A 25,161-nucleotide genomic window follows, 5' to 3' on the forward strand; every position below is an offset into this window, starting at 1 on the left:
AGGCCGGTGCTCACCTCTGACCCACGCTCAGACTGAAAGAGCAGGGGCTCCGTGCGGGGTGCTGGAAAGCCGCCTCAGGGCAGAGGCCATGCCCTTGTGCTGTATTCTTTGAAACATGAAGAAGTGTGGTTGATGCCCAAAAAGGAAAGGGACCTCAGATGCTGTGGCGGCCCCCTCCGGACTTGCCTCCCGGTGTCTACACGCTGTGATGTCCCCTCCCTGAGCGCGCACAGGACCTGGGGGGTCACCCCTCGTGGACAGAACGCCCTCGTGGTGGGACGGCGCACCACCTCCCAGATCAGGTCTCGCTCGTGTCTCTGACGCAGCCGCCGCCATGCGGGAGCTGCCCATGGAAAGGCCCCCGTGACAAGGAGCCTGACCCAACCCACGACCACCACCGGTGGGCAGAAGGGGGTCCGCCTGCACCCCAAGGAGAGTCCAGATCCACGGATACCGTGAGATCCTTAATGTTGTTGTCACAAAATTCGGTCCAGGGCGAGTCGTCCGTCACCGATGGGCAGCGCCCACGGGACAGGACACCACGAGGACACCACACGCTCGCACGTCAGCTGCACACAGCTTTGGTTTCCTTCCCCCGAAACCTGCGCTTGCCCCAAGCAAAATGTCCCCTATTTAGGTCACAGTGAAAAGGAGCAGACGTTTTAACGCAATTGCAGACACGTGGGCCAGAGGGAGGGCTTCTTCTCCACGCGGGAATGGAAGGGCCGACGGGAACGGAAGACGCTGCTGCCACTGTTTGTGCTCAACTGCGGTCATATTTCAAGCTTTTATTGTATAGTTTGGACAAAGGCAGAGCGATTCTGAGTAACAATTCCCCACGGAGCAGGAGGCGACGGCGCAGGGCTAACAGGTGACTTCCTCGGCCACCAGGCCCCCAGCCAGCCCCGCGGCCTCCCTCCCGAGCACCGCGCTGTCCGCGGCCCAGAAACGCAGCCGGGGGGCTGGGGGCCGCCAGCGCAGGGGGCAGGGGCACGGGGGGGGGCGGGCAGGGGCGGCCCGGGGCGGGGCGGAGGGGACGGCCGCCCGCTCACACGTGCTCCTTGTCGAACTCACACAGGAAGTGCATGGTGACGTGGCAGGCCACGTCGTTCCAGCCGCCCGAGGCCACCATCTCCACGCAGTCCTCCTCGTCGTAGGCGTTGTTGGGCTCGCCGCTGCGCCACTTGCTGAACGTCTGCATGGGCGAGCGGTCCGCGTACACGAACGTGCCCTCCCGCTCCAGGTCGTTGATGCCGATGAAGACGCGGGCCAGGCCGGCCTGCGCGATGTAGGCGGCCATCAGGCCGTTGGCGGCCTCGTCCTTGGGCATGCCCAGCGCGCCCCCGCGGCCCTGGCAGGACAGCTGCGCGTCCACGTACCTCTTCTCCTCCTTCACCAGCAGGTAGATCTTACTGTCCGTCTCGCGCACGCCGGCGACAGCTGCGGGGGAGGGCAGTGCTGGAAAGTGAGCACTCGCATTTCTGTAAACACGCTCGGTGCGCCCCACACGCGAGTCCCGCCGCCCGTGGGCGTGGGCGCGGGCGGGACCCGCCGCCCGGCCCCTCGGTCTCGGGGTTGGGGGGGAGGGGGAGCAGGGAGACGCGGAGAGCATACCATTTTTTATGAATTTTAGCTCCGTCGTCAGCTGCGTGACCTGGTTGTCCATCTCGCCGATGGCCTTCCTCAGCTGGCTGCATTCACACGGGATGCCTGCGGAGACCCGGCCCGCCCCCCCCGTGTTAGAGGCGACTGGGGGCTGGCTCAGGAAAGCGGCCCCCCACCCAGACAGAAGGCTTCTTGGGCCAGCAGACCCCATGGGCCGTCGAGGCCGGGACGCAGATTCCGGGCTTCATCCCGAAGGCAAGGAGAAGCAGCCCAGGGACATCAACGGGGCGGCACCAGGACTTACGGGGCGGCACCAGGACTGACCCGTTTTGAGACAGGGTCTGGGTGGGAAGAGGGGAGGATGGGGGAGATGCGGCTGGGGGTAGAGTCGTGGCCGCAGCTCAGGGGACAAGGGGCTCGGGGCAGGGACATGCAGATGCAGAGAAGCCGGCACATCTGAGGCGGGGCCCCAGGGCCTGAGGGTCCCTCACGCAGCACAGCCGTGCCACCTCTGGTCGGGGGTCCTGGCCCTTCCGGGGGCCCTGAGCTGCTGCCATGAGGAGCTCCACTTGTCGACGCCCCGCTCCCCGTCCCCAGCCTCGGGGACCTGGCCACTGCCAGCCCCTTGCCTTCCCCGGACCGGAGCATGTCCGGCCTGCCCTGGCCGTACCACAGCCCGCAGGCAGGACCTCCTCTCTCCCTGCAAAGCCCACGGCGCTGAGCGCAGCCGCACTTCCAGATAGAACATCCCCGGCAGGAGACGGGGCCTGTCTTCCAGAACCTCACCGTCCTCCACCCCAGAGTCTGGAGCACCCTCCCTTCCACACTCGGCGGCTCATTGACACTCCGGCCCGGGCGCGTTTCTGGGGCAGAGCCCGTCTGAGACCAGACCCGCGCCCGCGCCCTCCGGGGCTGCCCTGCTTTCTGGATCATTCTCTGCGGTGACAAGCAGGAGGCTGGTTCCTCCGCGGCCTTCAAATTGTCCCGTGGCCTCCAGGCCAGCCCCGCACTCCTCCACTCTTCTTCCCTGCGGGACCGCCCGCATCCAGAGGCGGCCATGAGAGGCGCTGCCATCCCTCCCGTGACCTCACGTGGCCAAATCCACGCCCACCAGCCATTCCTCCTCCTCCCCCCGCAGCGCGGAGGAGCCCTCCAGACAAGGGCTTTTACTCAGACATCTCTTTCGTCGCCAGTTTCCAAGCTCCGAGCTTGCCCGGAGCTACTCTCTGAATGTCACCATCAGGGTGAATGACAGCAAGTGGAGGCACGGTTGGTGGAGACACAGAAAGATGGGCTGATTCAACAAGCAGATCCCAGCACGTGCCCACACACATGGCGGTCTGGAGGGGACGGTCAGCCCCAACCACTGGGAAGCCCGTTCGGCTCCAGGATCCCCCCACCCAGTCCCCCAGAGCCTGACGGCAAGCTCACAGGGAGGTCACAAGAGCCTGAACGAGGTGCTGATGCAGGGACAGGACACAGGACGGCGGTGCAGACGGCCTGGGACCGTGGAGGATGGCAGAGACAGCGTGGAACCGTGGGGGGCGATGTGTGTAGCGATGTGTGGGACAGAGGACAACACCCGTGTGGGAAACGCCACGTGAGCGAGGGGTGGCTGGACCCCCGTCAACAGCGGGACATGGAGGACGTGCACCAAGCACGCGGACAGGTAAGTCTAGACAGGAGGGGCCACCGAGGGGGCATGTGGCTGGGGGAGCCGCGCCGAGGAGGACAGGCAGCAGACAAGCTCCACAGAGAGAGGGCCGCGGCCGCAGGACAGCAGGTAGAGAGGCCACCGTCATCGGCACCAGGAAGCTGGACACGTCTCCTGAGCAGCCAAGGTCCCGGGTGACCTTCTCGGGCTTCAGAGGAGGTTGCAGGGGGCTCCGGAATGAGAAAGCGCAGACGTGCTTCCCGAGGAGCGCGTGGTCAGAGGAAGGGGGAAGCTTTTCGAAGTGAGGAACACGCGCTTGGGGACGGGGGTATCTGAGCCGACCCGTGTGGTCGGTGAGCACTGCGGTCCCAAGAAGGACATGAAAATACTCAGGTAGAAGGGAGTCGAATACTGAAATAGTCTAGGAGAGGGTGTGACAGACAAGGAGAGGGGATGCCAGCCACGGGTACTCCGTTTTCCGGACCACAGGGGTTTCATTGCATGATTCGCACTTCCGTGCCGAGTGCAATTTTCCCCACGTCTTGGTTACTGTAACCAGCGCTGCTGTGAACACGGGGGTGCAGACATCCGGCGGAGTTAGTGTTGCCTGCTCTGGATACACTCCCAGAAGTGGGATCGCTGGAGAACACGTTAGGTCTATTTTTACCTCTGGAGGACCTCCGCGCTGTCTTCCAGAGCGGCCGCACCAGGCTGCACTCCCGCCGACAGTGCACGACAGTCCCCTTTCTCCACCTCCTCGCCAGCACCTGCTGCTCTTGTGTTTTGGTCACAGCCGTTCCGACAGGTGCGAGGTGACCGCTCATGGTGGTGTTGGTTCCTGATGACTAGAGAGCCTGCATTTCCTCTCACGTACCTGTCACCCTTCCGCGCATCTTCCTGAGAAAAATGTCCGTCCAGCTGCCTTGCCCATTTCTAACCGGCTCTTTTGCTGAGGTGTTGTATGAGCTCCTTGCAGGTTTTGGATTGGCTCATCACCCAATGTACGGTTTGCTAATCGTTTTTCACTTGGTTGGTGGTTTCCTTTGCTTTGCAGAAGCTTTTGAGTTTGATGAGGTCGCACTTGCTTACTTTTCCTTTTGTTGCCTTTGCTCTGGGCATCATACCCCAAAACCCGAGACCAAGATCCGCATCGGGGAGCTTCCTTCCTGTTTTCTTACAGGAGTTTCATGGGTCTCGGGTCCTACATTTAAGTCTCTGGCCCATTTCTAGTTAGTCTTTGTGAGCAATGTAAGATGGGGTCCAGTTTCATTCTTTTCTACATATGGTCCTGTTTTCCCAAGAGACTGTCTTCTCTCCATTAGTGTTCATGGCTCCCTTATTAAATGTGCCTGGGTTTGTTTCTGGGCTCTCGGTGCTGCCGCATTGGGACTGTTACCGTGCCGGTGTCACAGCAGCCGCATTGGTCTGTGGGACTGTTACCGTGCCGGTGTCACAGCAGCCCCATTCCTGTCGCTTCATGGCACAGCTTGAAATCTCAGCGTGTGATGCCTCCTGCTTGGTTCTCCGACATTATAAGCCCCGTAAGAAATGGGAGCCCTTCAAGACTGTTTCCAAGAGGAACCAAAACCAGCCAGCCACCCTACGTGTCCATCCGCGGAGGAGGGTTCATGAGCTGTGACATGTATACATGGAGTGACACTCAGCTGCAAACAATTAGGAAACCCTGTCATTTGTTTTAAGATTTTGTTTATTCATTTCAGAGAGAGAGAGCGAGTGCGCGCACAAGAGAAGGAGAGGGAACATGACAGAGAGCGCAAGCAGGGGAAGAGGCAGAGGGAGAGGGAGAAGCAGACTCCTCGCTGAGCAGGGAGCCAGGCGCGGGACTCAATCCCAGATCCTGGGATCATGACCTGAGCTGAAGGCAGACGCTCAACCGACTGAGCCCCTAGGCGCCCCAGGGAATCCTGTCATTTGTGATAACAAGGATGGACCCTTAAGTCATCACTGCTGGGAAGCGAGTCGGGCAGAGAAGGGCCAACCCTGCAGGCTCCCCCTTCCACGTGTGGGGGGAGGGAGCCGGAGCAAGGGGCCGGCAGGTGCAGACGCCCACCAGGGATGCGGTGCGCGCGGTGAGGACCACGGCCCTTCGTGGGACACACGGGGGAGCTGGTAAGAGCAAGTCCTTGGAGTTCTCATCCCAGGGATCATTCTTCCCCTTTTCTCTTCTTTCTTTTCTTTTTATTGTGTCTCTATGAGAAGACGGATATTAGCTGAAGCGATGGTGGTGATCGTGTCACATTATCTGTAAACCAAACCCCTGTCCTGTAACCCTTAAACCTTTACAGCAAGATATGTTAATTATCTCTCAATAAAACAGGGGCAAGTGCAAATTTTCATGCATGTTTTAAAGCCCGGCGGCCCGTGTGCCATACCTGGTTCTCCATTGGGGCCAGGGGGTCCCATGTCACCAGAATCTCCTTTTTCACCTGAAAAAGGAAAGCAAGGTCAAGCAGAGGTGGGGCGCATCCCTTGAGGCTGAAACTGCCGAAGTTCACAATGTCGTTTCTTCCATGTGTGATGCCCTAGTGTTTCCCGCAGACCCTGTCTTTGCTGTGAACACAGGGAGTTGTGTTCTAAGGTGATTACCTCGGGCTCTGTCGATGTGACCTAGAACATACGCCTAGCACGAGATCGGAGAGATGACCCGACCCCCTTCTTTAAGTCGAGTCCAACAAGTCCCGATTGTGTCATAGAACGGTCTGTCGATACCATGTCATGAACCCCTGGGTCAGGAACAACTAAATCTGACTCCAAGTCTCACCCACCTGGCGGCCAGGAGACAGTGATGCTGGCACCTGGCTGGACCTGGGGACAGTCCCCCCCAGTGCAGCACGTGGGCTCCCGCCTGGCCTGAGACACGGCCTCCCACAGAGGACACGCCACACAACCCACCCCACCCCCCAGCCTCCCAGCGTATAAAGCCAAGGGGTTGGACACAGCGTGCCAACAACACTTTCTGGCTGCTCTAAAATTAGACAAGTCTATTAAAGGCACATGAATATTCCCGCAGCGCGCTCTCTCCTCCCCGAGACAACCTGAATGTCCCAGTCGTGTGGGAGGGGGCAGGAGCAGCGCCCCCTCCCTCTGTGGATTCCATGCATCCTGTCCACGTGGGGAGCGGGGGAGCCTGCCAGCCCTGTCTGCAGCATCCCTGGGACTCCCTGGTCAGCCTCGGGGCTTGGAGAGGTCTGCAAGGTCAGCCCAACCAGGCCCAGGAAGCAGATCAGGTAAACTAAGCTAACGAGGGGCTTGTCTGCACACGGCCCCTCGGTGAGACACTGGCGTTGCCGGGAGCACACGTCGTACATGAAAGGCACACGTGTCCCTACTCAGTGGCCAGCACAAAGGGGCAACAACCCAGTTCTCTCTCAACAGATAGAGATGCCATGATCAAGCCCTAAGAAGGAAGGAGATGATCTCTGGACACGTGCCGCTGAGTGGGTAAGTCAGACACCCGTGAGGGCCTCGGACACACTGACTCACGGACTGGAATTAGAGGAGGGGGGACCGCGGCCGAGGGAGGGACCAGAGACCCCGCCTCACCAGGACACGGCTCCTCTCGGGGGGTGAGAAGGTTGAGCAGCTGCTCAACATGCAAAGGTGCTTACTGCCACGGACTTGCGCACCTGAAAACAGCTAACACGGCCAGTTTCACGTTACGACGATTTTACCACCATCTCTCAAAGCCTTTGGGAAGCACAGCGGCCCCTCTTCCTGCCGCACACACCGACGTGCTCTGGAGCGAGCCAGCAGCCGTGCCAGCAGGTGCTCCCCGCAGGGTTCCCCAGACAGATGCTGGGCTGGCTGGTCTCTGCCACCCTCCTGCCGAGGACCCCTTCCTGCCAGGGACGAGCTGCGGCCAGGGGCGGTGCCTGGCACCGTCAGAACCGACCACCCGAACCCACTCACAGCTCAAGCCCCCGGCAGGTTAATGAGGCAGAAGGACTCCAGCGCCAGGCTTGGGCAGACCACCCTGAGCCCCCTCCCTGCCACACAGGCTCAGCCACGTTCCCAATCACCAGTCCTCCCCGGCCTTGGGCCCCTCCTTAGCACCAAGGGGGAGGTGGGGAGACCTCCACGGGATCGCTCTCTGAAAGTTCGGGGCCCGGGGGCTAGGCGCAGGACGTCCCAGGTGCTCCAAGAGTGTTTGCTGACTGGGTGTCTCGGAGCCTTCCTTATCTGCCTGGGCCTTAGTCTCCTGGCCTGTCCCCGCTGCAGGGTTGTGTGGTCAGATGAGGTCGCCAGATAGCCGCAGACGAGGGCAAGTGTCTTGTCCCTAAACGGCTGCTCTCAACTGGCTGTTGCCTCCTGGGTCCCATTCTCATGGAAACCCACGCCCCCAACACGGTTTGAAAAAGTCACCGAAGCTGGAAGTGGACAGTGTTTCTGGAGGCCTCCTGTTACTCAGATGGGGCTCGGTGCTTCCTTAAACTGGTTACAGACGTGGCAGTGAAAGGTCTTGTCTGAGTAGCCGCCCCCAGTTCTCCGCCAGGGTGCCCCGTGAATCCGCAGGTCGGGGCATGCTCACCCCACCCTGGTGGGCACCCAGCCAGCCGGCAACCCTGAGCGGCCCCAGAGGCAGACCCTGGAACCAGAGGTATCACGTGTAGAGCTCACAGAAAGAAGCAACTGGCCAGTCTGCACGTGTTCTCCAGCGCCCGCCCCGGGAGCCTGGGAGGGAATATGGGGCGCGGGGTGCGTCGCAGATACCTTTAGAACCAATGGGACCGACTTTTCCATGGCGACCCACACCGCCCTTCTGTCCTTTGTCGCCCACGGCTCCTGCGGAAAACACAAGATCAAAATTGGTTGGTGCGCAGGTAGTTCAGCCTACCTCCCGTTTAACTTCACCCACGCACACTCGCACGTGCACGCACACGAGAGGAGACGGACCGGGTACGGCTCTCATCTTTCCGTGACTGACCCCCGAAGGCTCTTCATGGTCACTTGTTGACAGATTTCCCAGAGGAGGACACACCTCCCCGAAAAGCCACGCGCACTGCGGAACCAAGGAGACCACCGGTGGGTCCCCGTCCAGACCTCAGCCCAGGCCCCTCCTGCTCTGCGCTCACATCGGTAGAGAGATGTGCTCCGCCCCAGCCCGGCCCACGTCCAGCAGCTGCTCCGCCCCAGCCCGGCCCACGTCCAGCAGCTGCTCCGCCCCAGCCCGGCCCACGTCCAGCAGCTGCTCCGCCCCAGCCCGGCCCACGTCCAGCAGCCACGCTCCATCCAGGGCACGCGGGCTGCTCTCGGGAGCCGGGAAGCCTCAGCGGGGTGTGCAGTGACCACCGAGGCTCCTTTCCTCGGAGCCTCACTCACGCAGGAAGCTGGAGGAGGGGGCGGGAAGGAGGGTCCAGGGATGCTCCGTCACACGCTTCCGAGGGGTCTAGTCCTCCAGCAGGGCCTGGCCACACAGCGCCACCGTTCCCTGCGTGCAGCTTGGAGGGTCACCCCCTGCAGCTCACTTTGCCTCTCCCACGCTGCCCATCCCTGCAGGCCGGCCCGGTGACCGTCCTCATGCCCTGACCCTACAGGACCGTCCTCACTGACCAGCGCGCTAAGACCCAGGACGGCGGTCCTCCCCCGTTCCCAGCAGGGGTCATGCGGGCGGAGGGCGTGTCCTCCCCCAGGTGCTCTCGAACTCCCGGGCCGTCCCTGCTGGTCCGCTGCTGACCCCAGACCGCAAACCCAGCCGGCAAACAGCGCACATACACAGAACACTTAGTAAAAGAAACACGCGGTCAGACTTCATTTAACATAGAAACTAAGGGAAACTGAGCACAAGCTCCTCCGCAGCAGGGAGGGGACAGGAGGGACTTCGTGCTGCGTACAGATAAGGCTTTGTCCTGCTCTGATGCCGACTCTCACCTTAAACCTGAGGACTTCCCAGCCCGGAACTCGTAGCTTTGCAGACAGACAGAGGTCAGAGGACAGAACACAGGCCTGGGGACAAGCCCGGCTGACATGGAAACGCATCCCCGTGACACAGAAATGGCTGACATTCACACACACTTATTCACGAAGCACCCTCACGCCCACGCTCCTGCTGGCTCACAGAAGCGATCCCTGCACAGACAAGGCCCCGAGGGCCTGAGAGGCTGGTCTGGGCCATGCGGCCGGTGTACGGCAGGACCGAGACAGAGCTGCGACTGCAGATCTGAGAGCCAGTGCCCCCTTCTTGGCACCACGTTTGGCGGGGACCCCAGGGAGGCCGAGGCCAGGCTGGCCCAGCCGTGACAGAGACGACTCGGGCCACAGATCCTGTGGACTGTGAGCTCCACGTGGCGCAGCAGGACTTAGCCCGGCGGCAGGCGGGGAGCGGTCGGACACCTGTAACAGGTGTGCTGACGCAGGAGAGGGGCTGTGAGGCAGCCCTGGCGAGTGAGGGGTGGGGAAGGTGCCCCGAGGGACACAAACCTCCAGGTGGGGAGCTAGAAGAGAGTGGCAAGGGGACCCAGGGTTGCCGTGTCTGGTGACACGCAGAGGGGCTGGGAGGGGCGAGGGCACCCGGTCAGACAGCAGGTGAGAGCCGAAGACAGGTGCCCAGGAGCAGGGTCGGAGGGCAGGGAGGGCGGTGGGAGAAGGCCACCTCTGGGAAGGGATCAGGAGCGGGTGACGTTGGGGAGGCCCCTGGGCAGGCAGGGAAGGGGGGAGGAGCGGGAAGCAGGCTGTTCCCGGGGGCACCCGCACGGCAGGAATGTCTGGCGGGGCCCGCAGCGGCCTTCTCTGCGAAGGCCCCAGACCAGCAGTGAGTGGTAGCGGTGAGGTGGCCCCACAGGAGGGGCAGCCCAGAGGACCTTGCGGGGCGGTGAAGGACGGGGTGCCCACAGGGTCGGAGCTGCGTGGTGAGACAGGGACAAGCGTGAGGCCCTGGCCGGAGCGGGGTCAGCGGCTGAACACGGCAGAGAAGCCTTGGGATGAGGCCAGGCATGGACCTCTGGCTGGGAGCTCACGGAGACCCTGGGGCCGAGCACGGGGGGGCTCCCCGTGGGGCAGAGTTAGCGCAGGGCCACGAGCAAGGAGCAGCAGGGTGTGGAGGTGGCGCTGCCTAGTGGGAGGCAGCCCTTCAACGCCCCATCCCTGTGTGGGGCCGGGGTCCGTGCGGGACAGCGCTGAGAACTGGCTCCGCGCTCCTCGTCTCCGTCCTGGCCCACCGGAGCCAGGCCTGCCCCTCCCGCCCCTGCGGCCAGAGGACCCTGGGTCACTGCTGACCTGCTCCAGTCTCCTGACCGGCCCTTCCCCCCCACCAGGGTCCCCGGAACAGGCTCACCCCCAGTGACCCTACTGCTGAGCCCCCAGAGCAGCCAGCAGGGAAGGGAGCAAGAGCAAACCGCGTTCAATCACCCCGAGCCCAGCACTCAGCCCGTCACACACTCGCCCCCGGCAACCCTGCTCCAGACAGCGGGGCTTTCACCGCTGAGCGCTGGCTTGTGGGAAACGTGCCCCAAGTTCAGTGTCGCGGGGAGAGGCTGCCGCCTGCCTGAGGCAGTGAGGAAGGGGCCTTACTTCCCGCTGAAGCAGGAGCTCGGCCACCACCACGCTCCCCGCCATCTGGAAGCCACGGTCTGGAACGCCTCTGGGGCCCCTTCCGCCACAGCCTGTCCCAAGACTGACCCAGGGATTAGAACGTGGCTCTGCCCCGTGCACCCCGTGGCTCTCATGCCACGTGCCAGAGAGACCCCGCGCTGGTCTGCTCCACCTCCACGACTCGGCCCTGCAGCCGCGCAAGCCCTGTTCTCCCCGGAACCGCCCCTCCAGCTTGCTCGCCCCGCTGCCTCTCCCTCCGCGCTCAGTCCGTGAGCAGCGGCCCCCGCCCAGGCTGAGTGCCCCCGCGTGGCCTGCCCACCGTCACCTCCCGCAGGGGACTGAAGCGTGTCCTCCCCGCCCAGTGCTGAATCCTGGCCCCCTGTGATGGGGGCTGCCAGTGGGCCTTGGCAGGTGAGCGGGGTCCGATGAGGTCGTGGGGAGGGGGCAGGTTGCCCAGCACGGGACTGTGGCCCTTGCAGTCAGGAGGGACACCAGAGCTCGCTGTCTCTCTCCAGCATGAGAGAAGACGGCCGTCTGCTGCCCAGGACGACCTCCTCGGCAGAGCCTGACCAGGCCGGCGCCCGGATCTCAGACGTGCAGCCGCCGACACAGTGACAAACACAGGTCTGCTGTTGCAGTGGTCCAGCGTGTGGTGTCTGCCTCCGCAGCCCGGCCGGCCACGTCCCCGCCCTTGTCCCGACGCCCGTGCCCACTGATGAGGTCAGAATCCCGGAGCTGACTGCAGCGTTTCTGCACAGCCGCTGGCGAAGAGCATTCTGCAGAAAATCAGGGTTCCCTGGGACGCGTACACACCCTGTGTGCCCCCACGGGGGCAGCCTCCCGTCCCCAGCCTGCTTCCAAACGGCTGAGCTCTCTGTCCCCTAACTCTGGAGTGCACCCCCTTCCTGGCATCCAGAATGGACCATGAGCGTGGGAAAAGTCAGTTGGAGCTGCAGGATAAAGGTCAGGAGGACCTCGTGTTTAAGCTTTCCTAACTTTCCTGTCTCCCCCAAACGTGAGGTCCTTCTGCTGTTGTCACTCAGCAGTCAGCAGCGGTCAGCTGTGACCTTCCGTACCCGTCCTCGTGGGGACGTTCAGACGGAGTAAGTACAACACAAGGTCCCTACGGTGCTCCAACGAAGACGGTGCCCGAGCAGGAAGTCTCGGTGCAGACCGTCCCAGCGAACCCATTCTTCAGATGGGAAGACAGAGGCCCAGAGAGACCCAGGGACTCGCACCTGCACTGACCAGCAGGAAGGACTGTTTCCAACACACAGGAACACCCCGGCCAAATTCCCACGAGACGGGGCAGGGTCGCCAGAGCCCGGGGAATAAAGGGATGTGCCTTCCCGCCCAAAACCCGACGGTACGGAGGAGTGTGGGCATCACATCAGTGCACAGGCCGGCAGTGAGGGTGGACCCGGCACGTGAATGGAGGGTCCCTGCCCTCCAGGAAGACCCCAGCAAGAATGGCAGGAGGGGAGCCCTTCTCCCTGAGGCCCGGGCTGAGAAACTCGAAACGACACCAGCGCCCTGTTAACCCACCCAGACAGCCCCGGCGCCCCACGCGTGCCGGCGGAGGAGAGCCCTGGATGCAGGCACCCGCTGTCAGAAGCACAGCTGCCGACGTGCCTTCCCCACGCCCGCAGAACGACGCACCCCTGGGCCGCCCCGGGGTCCAGCACACACCTGCTGTCGCGGACAAGTTATAACCAGAGAGGACCGGAGAGCCGTGGGCTGTCCGCCCATCTCTGAATCACACAGCCAAACATTCACGCCAGGTGCCACTGTCCCCTGCGGGTACCAGACCCAGCTCCTGCCCCTGGAGAAGAGAGGGACGCTGCCTGGCGCGTTCCGAGGAAAACCGGAGGCCTCACGGAACAGGGTGCCCCTGCCAGGGAGGAGGCCTCACTGCGCCCCGGCCGGAGCCGGCCACTCGGCACCTGGCCTCAGCAGCCTCCGGAACCCCAGGAGAACAAATGTCCGTGTTTAAGCAGCGCCGTCTGCGGGATTTGTTACGGCAGCCCTAGAAGACCAGGACAATTTCTCTGCACCCCCAAGAGAAACGAGTTCAGAGTGACCCACCTCGAGTCACACAGCACTCGAGGGAAGACTGCCGTTCTGTGACCCTGAGCACGAACTCCACAGCCAGGCAGATGAGACCCTGATCCCAGGGCAGAGCTGTGCAACCTTGGACACGTCACCCACTCTGAGCCTCAGCGTGCTCATCCCTCGAGACGCATCACGGCGGTGGTCGGCACCTGTGTCGCTGAGCACCTGGGAACAGTTTCACACAGACGGAGGCCCCTGCTCCGCGTCCGGGGCTCCCGACCCGCGCCAGGCTGGGGACAGCGGCTTCCCGGCACCAGGGACATCCTGCACTGAGCCAGTTTCCAGCAGCCAGGCTGAGGACTCAGCGCCGCAGGCTTGTGACCGCCCGGCTGGGACTCAGAGGCTGAGGACATGCGGCCAGCGGGGAGCGGGACTGCTGCCGGGCTGCCCTGCCTTACCCACACCAGCCTGTCCCTCTTGTTCTAACCTCAGCCTCCTCCACTGGGCCGGCCCCGCAGGCCCTGAGATTCGAGAAGACCTGGTTGTTGCCCCATGGTGCTATGGCCGTACAGGAGGCCCCACGGGCGGTCAGAGAGCCCACCCTGCTGCACACGTGCTCCGACGGAGCAGTCCGGGAAGAGCCACCCTCGCTGGTGCTGGGCAGTGTTCACACACACACACACACGTGCATGCTCACGCCCATACATGCTAATGCACAGGCACCTAGAAACACGGCCCCGTGTGTGCACACATGTGTGCAAACATGTCTGCACCTGTTCAACCACATACACACATGCCACACACACGTGCATGTGTACAAGCACACCACCCGAGGCTGTGAGGCTGGTAACCATCAGCTGGGTTTGAGCCCAGACCTCCAGGGCACCCAGAGGTCCCCCAGCCCCTGTACACTCGCGCCGGTGCCATGCCTCACCCCCTACACCTATCATGGGAGGGGCCATCCCTCCAGGAGAAATGTTTTATCTCTCCGGTGTGTTGAAAAGAAAGGGTGAGAACCAATCCCCTGAGACTGTTGACAGGTTCTCCAGGGCAATCCCAGGTGGCTGGCGTAGCTCACTTGTTTTCACCTGCAGACACTTCTTGGGAGGTAACCTGGGGCAGAAGACTGTTGTGGTTGCAAACCCAGAGGCTGTCCAAGGAGCGCGGGTCAGAGCAAGAGCTCTACCGCCTTCTCCCGCTTCCGGAAAGGTCTTCTTGCTCCTCCAAACAACAAGAAGCTTCTTGCAAAAAGCACACATGTCTCTGTCCCTCGGTTGCAGGAGATGATTAGAAATGCACCAGACGCTGCAGCCCCGTCCCCTTCTGCCTGAAGAGCTTTTTGCCGAGGCCCCCGGGAGCCGGGAGCCGAGGTAATGCCCCTGCACCCGCTAATGAGACGTGTGCGAGACCACGTCTGTCCTCCAGACACGCACAAGGCACGAGAGAACGGGAGCCGCTCACTGCAGGCAGGTAACTCTTATTAATTTTAATGACGATCTCACACAGTCCTTTGAAGTGGGATCAGGGCAAAGGGGCACTCAGAATTCAGCTTCCCTAGCGACTTGTAATGAAGGGCCTGTCACTGACATGGGGTCACCCTCCACCTCCGAGTGCCGGGAGGGTCCCCAGAGCCTAAGGCAAGTGGCCCAGGAGCCTCCCCGATCTCGTCTGAGCAGCGTCTGGGGACGCGGAGCCCTGAAAACGAAGGTGACGCTGGAAGCAGTGTCAGCCACACAGTTCTGAGCCGCTGCCGCAGAGCAACGCAGGCCAGAAAGGCGGGGAGTGTCCTTGCTCCAATGGAGGACAGAGGACAGCGGGAGGCGTCTGCGCACCCTGGCCTGGCTTGTGGTTCTGGAAAAGGGATTCGTCAGCTTGCACGCACTTCCTCTTGTTCAAGTTCCCGGCCGGGCTGGGGGGCTGCTCCGTGGGCTGCTCCGTGGGCTGAGCTGAGACCCCCGCCCAGCACACGCACATCAGCCAGAGGCAGTCCCCCTGCGGCCTGACCCACGTGGGCACAAGCGGTGGAGCGGGCTGCGAGGGCGTGCGGGCACTCAGGACCCGTCACCTCCCAACCCACCGGCAGGCCCTGGCCACATCACGCGAACAGCAGCTCCGGGCGGCGTCTGCCGATGGATGCCCGCATCTCAGCCGCACGTTAACGAGAGCCCAGCGGGCTGCTGCATCCTGCAGTCTGAGAGGCATCGGGGGAGCGAGCCCTGCGGTCAGCAGACGGCAGAGAGCCCAGCTTGGCGTGGCCACAGACCTGCCCTCTACCACCTGGAGCAGGGCCCACAGATGCACCGCCCAGACCCTCAGCACAGGGCATGGGGTCACTACAGATTGCAAAGATATTCGAAGATACTGAATTCAAGAGCTTTTCCAATGGGTGAGGAGCTTCCAGGTGCCACATCTCCCGGGAGGCCCTGGAGCCCTAAGAAGAGAGTGAGGGCACCTGCCCCAGGGGCCCACCATTTTGCTTGGAGTCTGGTGTATAAAGAAACGGGCATGACAGGGCTGTGGCACGCCGTGCCCACCGCACACTTGGCAAGACTTGCCACAAAGGACCACTCCTGAGGACCCCAGGGGACGTGTCCCTCAGGCCTCAATGCCAGGGCGGTCAGCGAGTCTAGGCAGTTAATGGATTCTGAGTCTCTCGGTCCTCGCGCCCTGGGAAGCCCTAAGAGGAGGTGGCCGGGCAGGAGGGTTGTGACTGCCCCGGCCCCCCACACCACCACTCTCACGCTGCTTCCCCTGGAGAAGAGTAAGTTGGAGAACCACGGGTGTCTCCCTCGGGCCCCGACGTGAGGACGTGAGCCACCTGTGCGGCTCGCCCCACCGAACACCCGGGACCTCACAGCATGAATTTCACTGAAATAACCTCATCTTATACATGAGGATAATATTTTTTTCTTCTCCAATATTTCTACCTTAGCTGAACCGTATTTTGTCACCTTTCAAACGGAGCATGAAAAAAAGAGAAAGAACAGGGAGAGGGCAGGGAGAGCAACCCGCCGAGGAAGCAAAGGGCGAGGGACCGGCCGCCGGAGGCCCACAGCAGCCCCGGGCCAGGAGGACGCACGGCCCCGCACCCCACCCCGGGGAGCCCGTGAGACCCACCGCGCAGGCCGGGCTGGGCGCGCTCCAGCGGGTGGTCCCCGTGGAGCAGTGGGCAGTAGGCGGGGTCTCGATGAACCCTCAGGGTCCCTCCCCCACTTCCAGCGGCCGGAGCGGGAGCAGCTCTCTGCACTGGGGGAGCAGAAGGCCCCGGACCAGCGACTCCTGCCGCCTCTTCGCTGGCCCTGGAAGTGAAGGAAGGAGTTCGTCCAAGACCGAAGGAGGGACTGAGGAGGAAGACAGGGTCGGCGACCACGGATCCGTCCAGTCTGGGACGATCCAAAAGGCAGGAAGCCCTGCTCTACAGCATTTACGGAAAGTGGTTTATGGACATCCAAGGAAGGGACCCTCCTCACCCAGGGGGAATCACCCAGAGAAGGTGCCAGAAGGACAGTGGCTCTGGGGCATAGCCAGAACTCACACAACTCAAGGCCATGGAGCCTCAGATGAAACATGGAAGACTTTGAGGACAAAGGCCTACATATGGTCATTTTTGCAGCTGTCGGACAAGATGCTGAAGAGGGGCTCTGAGTCCCATGCCGCTGCGTCCCAGCAGAGCACCTCCAGAAGGGAGCGGGAGGACCCACTGCCTGCGGCCCAGGACCACAAGGGGACCCACGCCCTGGCTGGCCGAGTCAGATCCCAACTGGCCAAGGCTTCTGAGCCGGTGTCGGGGCAAGTGGGTGTCTGCAGAACACGGCCTCCCCTTCCCAGTGAGTCTGGGGGACCTGCAATCCTGTCTTCCACGAGAAGCATAGTACCTGACCTTCTGTGCCCTGCCTCACCCAGCCACAGCTGCCTGAGCGGGGTTCAGGGACCCCACCCCCACCCAGCTGTGGCCGCCAGCCTGTCCTGGCTTCTCCCCAGAGACGGGCGTGTGTCCCAGGAGCCATCAGCGGTGAGATTGTCCTGCGGCCAGAAGGTCCTCGATGGGACGCAGAGCCGGCAGAAAGCAGCCAGCTGGCACGTGGAGGAAGGGCTGCCGCAGGACAGACCAGGGTGGGAGCCCAGAGAGGCCGAGGCCGGGGAGCGGCTCCGGAAACGGCGGTCCCGTAACCCCGCAGGGAATTCGCACACCGCCGTCACACACTAGCAAGGTCACCAACAGGAGCTATTAGTCTTCCAACAATTTCCCAAAGGCTATCACCAGTAGAAATCACGTCGCAAGATAAAACGGACACCGGCTGAAAGGCCGCAGGCAGAGACCCATCGGGAACTGAAAATCGGTGGCGGAGTCTCTAGACGAGAACGGGGCGCTCCAGTCGGGCGACCCGACGCAGCGCAAGTGGACACAGGAGAAAGCTCACAGGCGGGAGCGATAATCAGTAAAATGTGAGACATTTGAACAATAATAAATTCTACGGGCGCCTGGGTGGCTCAGTCGGTTGCGCATCCGCCGCCGGCTCAGGTCATGACCCTGGGGTCCTGGGATTGAGCCCCGCATCGAGCTCCCTGCTCTCCCTCTGCCTGCTGCTCCCCCTGCTTGTGCTCTCTCTCTCTCTCAAATAAATAAATAAGATCTTCTTTTTAAAAGTCTAAAAAATAAATAAATAAAATTCTAAAAACCTCCCAAGGAGCCCAGTAATATTTACACGGAAAAAATGATTCCAGGGAAAATAATTTCTGAAAAATGAAAAAGTCAACAGTCCATTTGCCCACACCCTGAAACCAGGCAAGTCGCTGCCCCCCACACCCGCCTCTGGTTTCTGCAACTCTCACTCCCCTTGAGCGAAGAGCCTTCCGGAAGCTATAGAAGTCAGAGACTGGACATCAGGAGCAGCGCACCTGAACAGTGGCCTTGCTCGGCTCAACCGGGCTGAGCCGGGAAGCCTCCGGGGCTGGAAGAAAGCAGGGGAGCGGGGGAGAGAGGGCAGGAGGACCCCGAGACCCAGCACAGTTCCCGCCCCACGCCCCTGCCATACAGAGGCCACGGCAGCTGAGGTCACCCCTCCTGGGAGCTTTCCTGCAGGGGGGCCGGAGCGCCTTCTGAGGTCGCCCACGGCCCTCCACGGCCAGCTGGACCCGGAGCACCGCGTCAGCATGTCTGCGGGGGGCCACCAGAGGCTACACACCTGTGCCTCCGGTTACAAAAATGCACTGACATCGAAAATCAGGCCACGGTCTTTGCTGGGAGTACTAAAAACACAGAAAGGAGTAAAGAGAACATTTAAATGCCTGTAATCCTACAACCCAGAAATCACTACTGACGTTTTGGGTTATTTCTTTCCTGTCCTTTCTCTGTCTTTGTGTAAATATTTTAATCAGTTGTGTCTGTTCTTGTATCTGATTCTTGTGTCTGATTCTCTCCCATGTGTCACGTCAGGGCCGATCCTGTTCCTAAAGATCGCCCCAAAAGATACTTCCGACATTTCCGCATAACTGCTTCCACCTCTCAGGGATCCAAGTACATGAACTTGGGTTCACGTGTTCTCTGTATTCTGCACTCAGCAAACACCCCAAACTAGAGCTGCTCATTCCGTCAGTGGCGGTGCCAGACCCCTGATGAGCCCCACCCTCGAGACTCAGGGACTGGCGTGCTCAGAGGAAGTGGTGCTGGTTAACCCGGCCGCTGCCACACGGGGCTGTAAGGGGCCGGTCCAGGCTCCTCTCTCCGCCCTAACCCCACAGAGAACTCCACACTAGAGCACTCCGCCCAGGGTGGGATTTTTAAGTTACCCGTGGACACTGGGCATCCACTAACGTTACTTCACAGCATGAAAAATGGTCACATTAAATTTAAGAACTAGAATGCAAATTGAGGGTTTCAGGGGGGGGAGGGAGGAGATGGGGCAGCCCGGTGGTGGGGATTCAGGAGGGCACGGACTGCACGGAGCACTGGGTGTCGTACACGGACAATGGACCATGGAACACTACATCAAAAAAATTGTTTTACTTAAAAACATTTTTTTAATTAAAAAAAGAAGTAAGATGCAAATTTATGTGGACACTACAATTATAGGAAAGCAAAAAAAGGCACAAAAAAAGAAATATCCTAAAGTAAGTGCCAATCTCTCAGTGGTTTTATTATGGTGATTTTCTCACCTCGTCAGGTGTAGATAAACTTTCTACCGTAGCATATGTTGGAAAAACTGGAAACAAGGCAGTTACTTAATGAAGGTAGGACTCAACTGCCACTTGCATGCTGAGCTCAAACATGGTTACTTTGAAAAAAAAAATCGATGAAATAGGATTGTGAAATGACTTTGAGACTGTCTAGAGTAGGGGAGCTATCTACTTCCTGACTGTGAAACATAAAATCGCCCACACAAAGTAGAGGAAATCCCTTTTATCGCTCTGCAAATTTCATAATTAGTTCAGTAATAAAATAAGACAATCTGTCTACTCTCCTTCCCACTTCCATAAAAAGTATAACAATAAAAACTACAAGCACTTTAGTTCTGCGATACTGTTAACTTATCACAACCCAAGAACTCAGAAGAGTTCCGCCCTGCTGGCCCCCTGGTCAGCTCTCCACTTGGTCAGCTGGGCTGGCCTCTGCGGGGATGGCCACTACCTTGTTTCTTGCAGGGGCCCCGGGAGAGGTGCTCCTGCTTCACTCACTCCTGCATTTGCAGGGGTGAAGTGCTCCCCAAACCTCGGGAAGATTGCTCGTTTCAGGGGTGACGTGCATGGACCGGCATGAGAATGTATGCCCAGATGGCCTCTTTAAAGTTCCAAATTCCACTTAAGGCAACTTATTCGAAGGAAATACTCAGAGATATGCACAGAAAACACAAGTACAAAAGTATCTTAGATATCAAGAATAAGAACCTAAAACTTTTTTTAAAGATAGAAGAAGACAACCAAAGAAAAAATAAGAGAAGACCCAAAAGACAGAAAAGAAATACGAATGACTTTTAAATGCCCAGATGATGACTCTACTTCATTCATAATAAGAGAAGCGAAGTCATACTCACTAAGGTGGCATTTTATGACTGTCAGACGGGCGGCTTCCCTAAGTCAGGGAGGGCAGCAGGAGACGCATTCCTTGTGTTGCCTGTGACACTGTCTCAATCTCCCCGAGGGCACCTCTACCCAGATTTCGAATGCACCTCACTCTGATCCAGCAATTACACGGTTTATCTTCAGACTCTGATCCAGCAATTACACGGTTTATCTTCAGGCTGTACTCGCAGACATTTACAAATGACACATCCGAGATCATTCTCTACAGCAGACCCCTCCAGGAATGGGAGACCAGTTAAAGCGTGGCAAGTTCACACATGGGAGAGCAGGTCATCGCACAAGAGGATGAGGGGGCGTGCCTGTGCTCTGTGGAAGGATCCGGGCGCTTTGTTAAGTCAAAGAGGGAAATTCAGGACCATATGTATATGGTGCGACTGTTCGTACAAGAGGAGAGAAGAATCGGGTGTATGTTTGCCTGTGTGCTTGCTGATTCATAAAATACGTCTGTAAAGAGAAGTCAACCACCAGTGTTGTTGCTGGGGAAGGTGCCGGAGGCCTGGGACGTAGGAAAGCGTTCACTGTGAGTCATTTTATATGCTTCGAACTTTGAACTAGGACAGTAGTTCATTTATTTTTTTTAACTGGTTTTTTGTTGTTGTTGTTGTTTTAATGAGTAAAGGAGAAAACATGAAATAAAAATCAGGGGCACCTGGAGGGGATCAGTGGGTTAAGCCTCTGCCTTCAGCTCAGGTCATGATCCCAGGGTCCTGGGATCGAGCCCCTTATCAGGATCTCCGCTCAGCGGGGAGCCTGCTTCCTCCTCTCTCTCTCTCTCTGCCTGCCTCTCTGCCTACTTGTGATCTCTGTCTGTATCAAATAAATAAGTAAAATCTTTTTAAAATTTTTTTAAAAAGGAAATAGAAATCCTTAAGGCTAATGGAAGGATCGTGACAGAGATGTTGGGTCTCGAATGTGACGAAGGTTCCCGGGTGGACGCAGCTATCAAAGTCATCACTTGTACATCAAAAGGAGAATGTCCATAAATTGTACCTCAAAAAAGTGAAAAAACAGTGCATGGGCTTGAATATATATATACTCAGTGGCCTTTATCTGCATCGTCATAATAACTTTCCAGAAACTGGAAACCGCCTCGCTCTCCAGTGTTGCAGGACTGGCTGGGGGACCAGCGGGACGGGCCGCAGTTTGAGTCCCAGAGCACAGAGCGCGAACACTGACGAAGCACTTCTACCCCTTTACTGCGCGGCTACTTTGCACGGACAACTGCTCCCTGTAAGACTCAGCACAACCCCAGGGGAAATGGAGAATTACACGACTGTACTTAGAAGGAAACAGATTCAGCAATTAGAATCGGCTGGCCACAGGAGCCTTCCCCTGTAGAACCCCCCACGCCCTACCCAGGTCTGTCCCTCGGTCCTTTGCACACCTGCACCACTGCTTGCACACCTCCTCATCTGCTCACACACCTCCTCTCTTTACCCACCTCCATCATGGCTTGCACACCTCTTCATCTGCTCACACACCTCCTCACTGCTCGCACAGCTCCTCATCCGTTCGCGCACCTCCTCACTGCTCGCACACCTCCTCATCCGTTTGCACACCTCCTCACTGCTCGCACACCTCCTCATCCGTTCGCACACCTCCTCACTGCTTGCACACCTCCTCATCTGTTCATGCACCTCCTCACTGCTTGCACATCTCCTCATCTGTCTGCGCCTCTTGATCTGCTCACGCTCCTCTAGCACTGATCACACGCCTCCTGATCTGCTCACGTGCCTCCGTAACGTTTGGCACACCTTCAGAGTTTCTCGCACACCCTCCCAATTGCACGTGTGCATGTAACACTCCCGAATGACCCCATGTTGCAGAGGAGGCTGATGAGGAGCCGCACGAGATGGCCGGTGCTGTGCGCCGCTCCCAGGACGTGCTGTCTCTGGGCGTGCGGCGCACTCTGCACCCTGGCTCGCTACGCCGGCACCAAGCCCCCCTCGCATCCGCACGCCCTCCTCTCCCTGTGGCTGCAGCAGCAGCACCGGCTGCACCCTCTTGGGCAGACCCCACGGGGGCTGGGAAGGGCCAGACTGGCGGGGCCGAGGGGCAGCAGGTACCTTTCTCTCCTGTGGGGCCGACTCTGCCAGGCCGTCCGGGTGCACCTTTGTCTCCCTTCTCTCCAGCATCCCCTGCGGAAGAAGTCACGGCGTTTAGGACCTCCTTCTGAGCACAGATCCCAGCCTCGGCTTCTCACCCTGTGGCGGCCAGCCACGCCCCTTGGCCTTCCGGTCCCCTGCCCCAGCGGCAGACATTTCCTCTCTTACCCTGACCATCCCCCAGCCCCACGGGCTTTCCCCCCTTCCCACCCTCCATCCCTGAGGCTCTCAGGGCCCCGCCCCGGGTCCGCGTGGGGACTCTGCTTCCGGGCCCTCCTTTCCCCGTCCAGGGACGTTGCGACCCCTTCTCCAAGTAGCCCTGTGGGCTAGCTTGCCCTCTGGTGCACAGCGCTCCCTGAGAACCCCTGTGCCTGCCCCTCTGCCCTCAGGGCAGCATGAGGAGAGCGGGCATCCCGAGGCTCTCCGGTGCCAGGTGTCCCTGTGTATCTGGCTGTCCGTGTATCCGGCCGGCGCACCAGGGAAGAATAAGCAGGCGCTCCCGTCCCCATGCCTGCGTCCTTTCAGCACGAGGGGAAGCCACACACTCGGGGCTGGGGAGCCTGAGACCCGGTGGGCATATCCACCTGGTTCGGGTTCCCTGGCCGGGTGTGTCCTGCTCTCAGCCCAGGCCGCATGCCGCCGGCCCTCGTCACGGGTCCTGGCGTGTCTGGGCGGTCACTTGCTCATCTTTGATCTGCCGCTGGTCTCACTCAGAACTGAAGCGGGGAGCTGGGCTATTCGTCTCCTGATGCCCCACGCTTCGCACACCGCACGTCGACCCGACGGCGTCTCCCAGAGGTGAGTCCCTCCGTGATGCTCCTGGTTCTCGCGGACACACAGATTCTCCCGCCGGCAAGCCCCAGGCCAGGGGTCGTCTCTGCTTTCCGTCTCCCTCATCAGCGGAGCGCAGCCTCTGCCAAGCTCTGTGGGGTCGGACCGGCCCGCTCCCTGCCCTGGCCCAGCTGGGCCGGCCCAGGGCTCCCGGCGGCTCTGGGGACCGTGCTCCCGCGGCCCACGCAGGACAGACACGCATGCATGTGGGGACGCCCACGGGCAGCGGAGGCGGCGGCAGGAGCAGAGGCTGGAGTTGGACGGAGACGTCAGGGTCCCTCCCCAGGCCTCCTCCCCCCCCCCACTCTAATCCACACCCAAACCTTCTTCCTAAAACACAGACCCCATTATGTTATGTCCCTTCTTTTTTTTTTTTTTTTTTTTTTTTTAAGATTTTATTTATTTGTCAGTAAGAGAGAGAGAAAGAGCCCACAAGCAGGCAGAGAGGCAGGCAGATGCAGAGAGAGAACCAGGCTTCCTGCAGAGCAAGAAGCCCAATGCGGGACTCAATCCCTAAACCCTGGGATCATGACCTGAGCCGAAGGCAAAGGCATTAACCCGCTGAGCCACCCAGGCGCCCCTGTTATGTCCCTTCTTAAAACCACCAACAGGCTGAATGTGGAGACAAATGATGCCTCATTTCTAAAACCGTCCTCGGGAGCCCAGGTCATGGCGGCCACCGTCCCACTGTCCCATCGGACCCTCCAGGTTGCGCTTCTGATCCGCTCACCGGCTGCTTCTTCTCCCCAGTGACCAGAGCCTTGACCATATCACGCGGCTCGTCTGCCCGACGGCTGTACCGCTCCCCCATGAGGCTGTGTGTGCCAGCAGGGGTCCGCGTAACCCCCCAGTGCACCCAACGCCGGCCACCGTCCAGGCTACTTCAGCTCTCTGTGACCCTCCTTGGGCCTGCGAGCCTGGTGAGGAGCTTAACTGAGCTTACAGATGCCCCAACGAGATGCCCCAAACTGACTGTCTGGCCTGAAGGAGGGGGCATCCCAGGTAAACTTCCCCAAACACAGAGAAAAGCAGAGTGCCAGCAACAGCCTGTGCTCACCTGCGTGCCCCTGGGGGGAAGGCTCCACGCAGCCCCCGGCTGAAGGGTGGGATCACACACGCCCAGCACACACGTGGCCCTTAAGTCTCTGTGTACTTTACGGTTCTTAAGAAAGGAAACTATCACAGTAGAAATACTTGAGGACACATTGATAGACCCGCAAGAAATACCGACTAACAGACTGAGCCCACCACCCAGAGCCTGCACACACCCAAGCGACACCAACACCTGGAAGATAACTACCAGAGGAACGTGACCCTTGGGGCCATCAGCGTCTGACCCTGAAGTAAGACGCTGAATATTTTCATAAAGGCAAGAGAGGATAAACACCTACGATCAAAAGTAAAAAGCATTGATGGGGCGCCTGGGTGGCTCAGTGGGTTAAGCCGCTGCCTTTGGCTCAGGTCATGATCTCAGGGTCCTGGGATTGAGCCCCGCATCGGGCTCTCTGCTCAGCAGGGAGCCTGCTTCCTCCTCTCTCTCTCTGCCTGCCTCTCTGCCTGCTTGTGATCTCTGTCTGTCAAATAAATAAATAAAATCTTAAAAAAAAAAAAAAGTAAAAAGCACTGAAAAGAACCAACTAGAGCATGGAATGGTCTTCCATCTTTTTTGTCTTCTTCAATTTCTTTCATGAGTGCTCTGTAGTTCCTCGAGTACAGATCCTTTACCTCTTTGGTTAGGTTTATTCCCAGGCATCTTATGGTTCTTGGTGCTATAGTAAATCGATTCTCTAATTTCCCTTTCTGTATTTTCATTGTTAGTGTATAAGAAAGCCACTGATTTCTGCACATTGACTTTGTATCCTGCCACGTTGCTGAATTGCTGTATGAGTTCTAGTAGTTTGGGGGTGGAGTCTTTTGGGTTTTCCATATAAAGAATCATGTCATCTGCTAAGAGAGAGAGTATGACTTCTTCATTGCCAATTTGGATATCTTTTATTTCTCTTTGTTGTCTGATTGCTGTTGCTGGGACTTCTAACACTATGTTGAACAAGAGTGATGAGAGTGGGCATCCTTGTCGTGTTCCTGATCTCAACGGGAAGGCTGTGAGCTTTTTCCCATTGAGGATGATATTTGCTGTGGGTCTTTCATAGATAGATTTGATGAAGTTCAGGAATGTTCCCTCTAACCCTATACTTTGAAGAATTTTAATCAGGAACGGATGCTGGATTTTGTCAATGCTTTTTCCTGCATCAATTGAGAGGACCACGTGGTTCTTCTCTCTTCTCT

The 25,161-nt window shown here is 59.4% G+C and overlaps 1 protein-coding gene across 8 annotated transcripts in view; it reads right to left on the bottom strand.

Moving 5' to 3' along the window:
* Nucleotides 1-756: 756 nt before the first annotated feature.
* The window catches only part of COLEC11 (collectin subfamily member 11), a 35,041-nt gene continuing 10,636 nt past the window's right edge, over nt 757-25,161 (bottom strand). For 2 of the 8 annotated variants that reach the window (XM_059132759.1, XM_059132760.1), the window contains exons 3-7: nt 22,006-22,077; nt 7,991-8,062; nt 5,653-5,706; nt 1,615-1,710; nt 757-1,458 (exon numbers count right to left, since the gene is read on the bottom strand). In XM_059132759.1, coding sequence (XP_058988742.1) covers nt 1,049-1,458; nt 1,615-1,710; nt 5,653-5,706; nt 7,991-8,062; nt 22,006-22,077 — 704 coding nt within the window. In that variant the 3' untranslated portion in view covers nt 757-1,048. The remainder of the gene's footprint in view (nt 1,459-1,614; nt 1,711-5,652; nt 5,707-7,990; nt 8,063-22,005; nt 22,078-25,161) is intronic. The other 6 variants (XM_059132761.1, XM_059132764.1, XM_059132762.1 and 3 more) reach the window with 6 other exon arrangements.

Source organism: Mustela lutreola, chromosome 9, assembly GCF_030435805.1.
Source record: "Mustela lutreola isolate mMusLut2 chromosome 9, mMusLut2.pri, whole genome shotgun sequence".
Classification (NCBI taxonomy): domain Eukaryota; kingdom Metazoa; phylum Chordata; class Mammalia; order Carnivora; family Mustelidae; genus Mustela; species Mustela lutreola.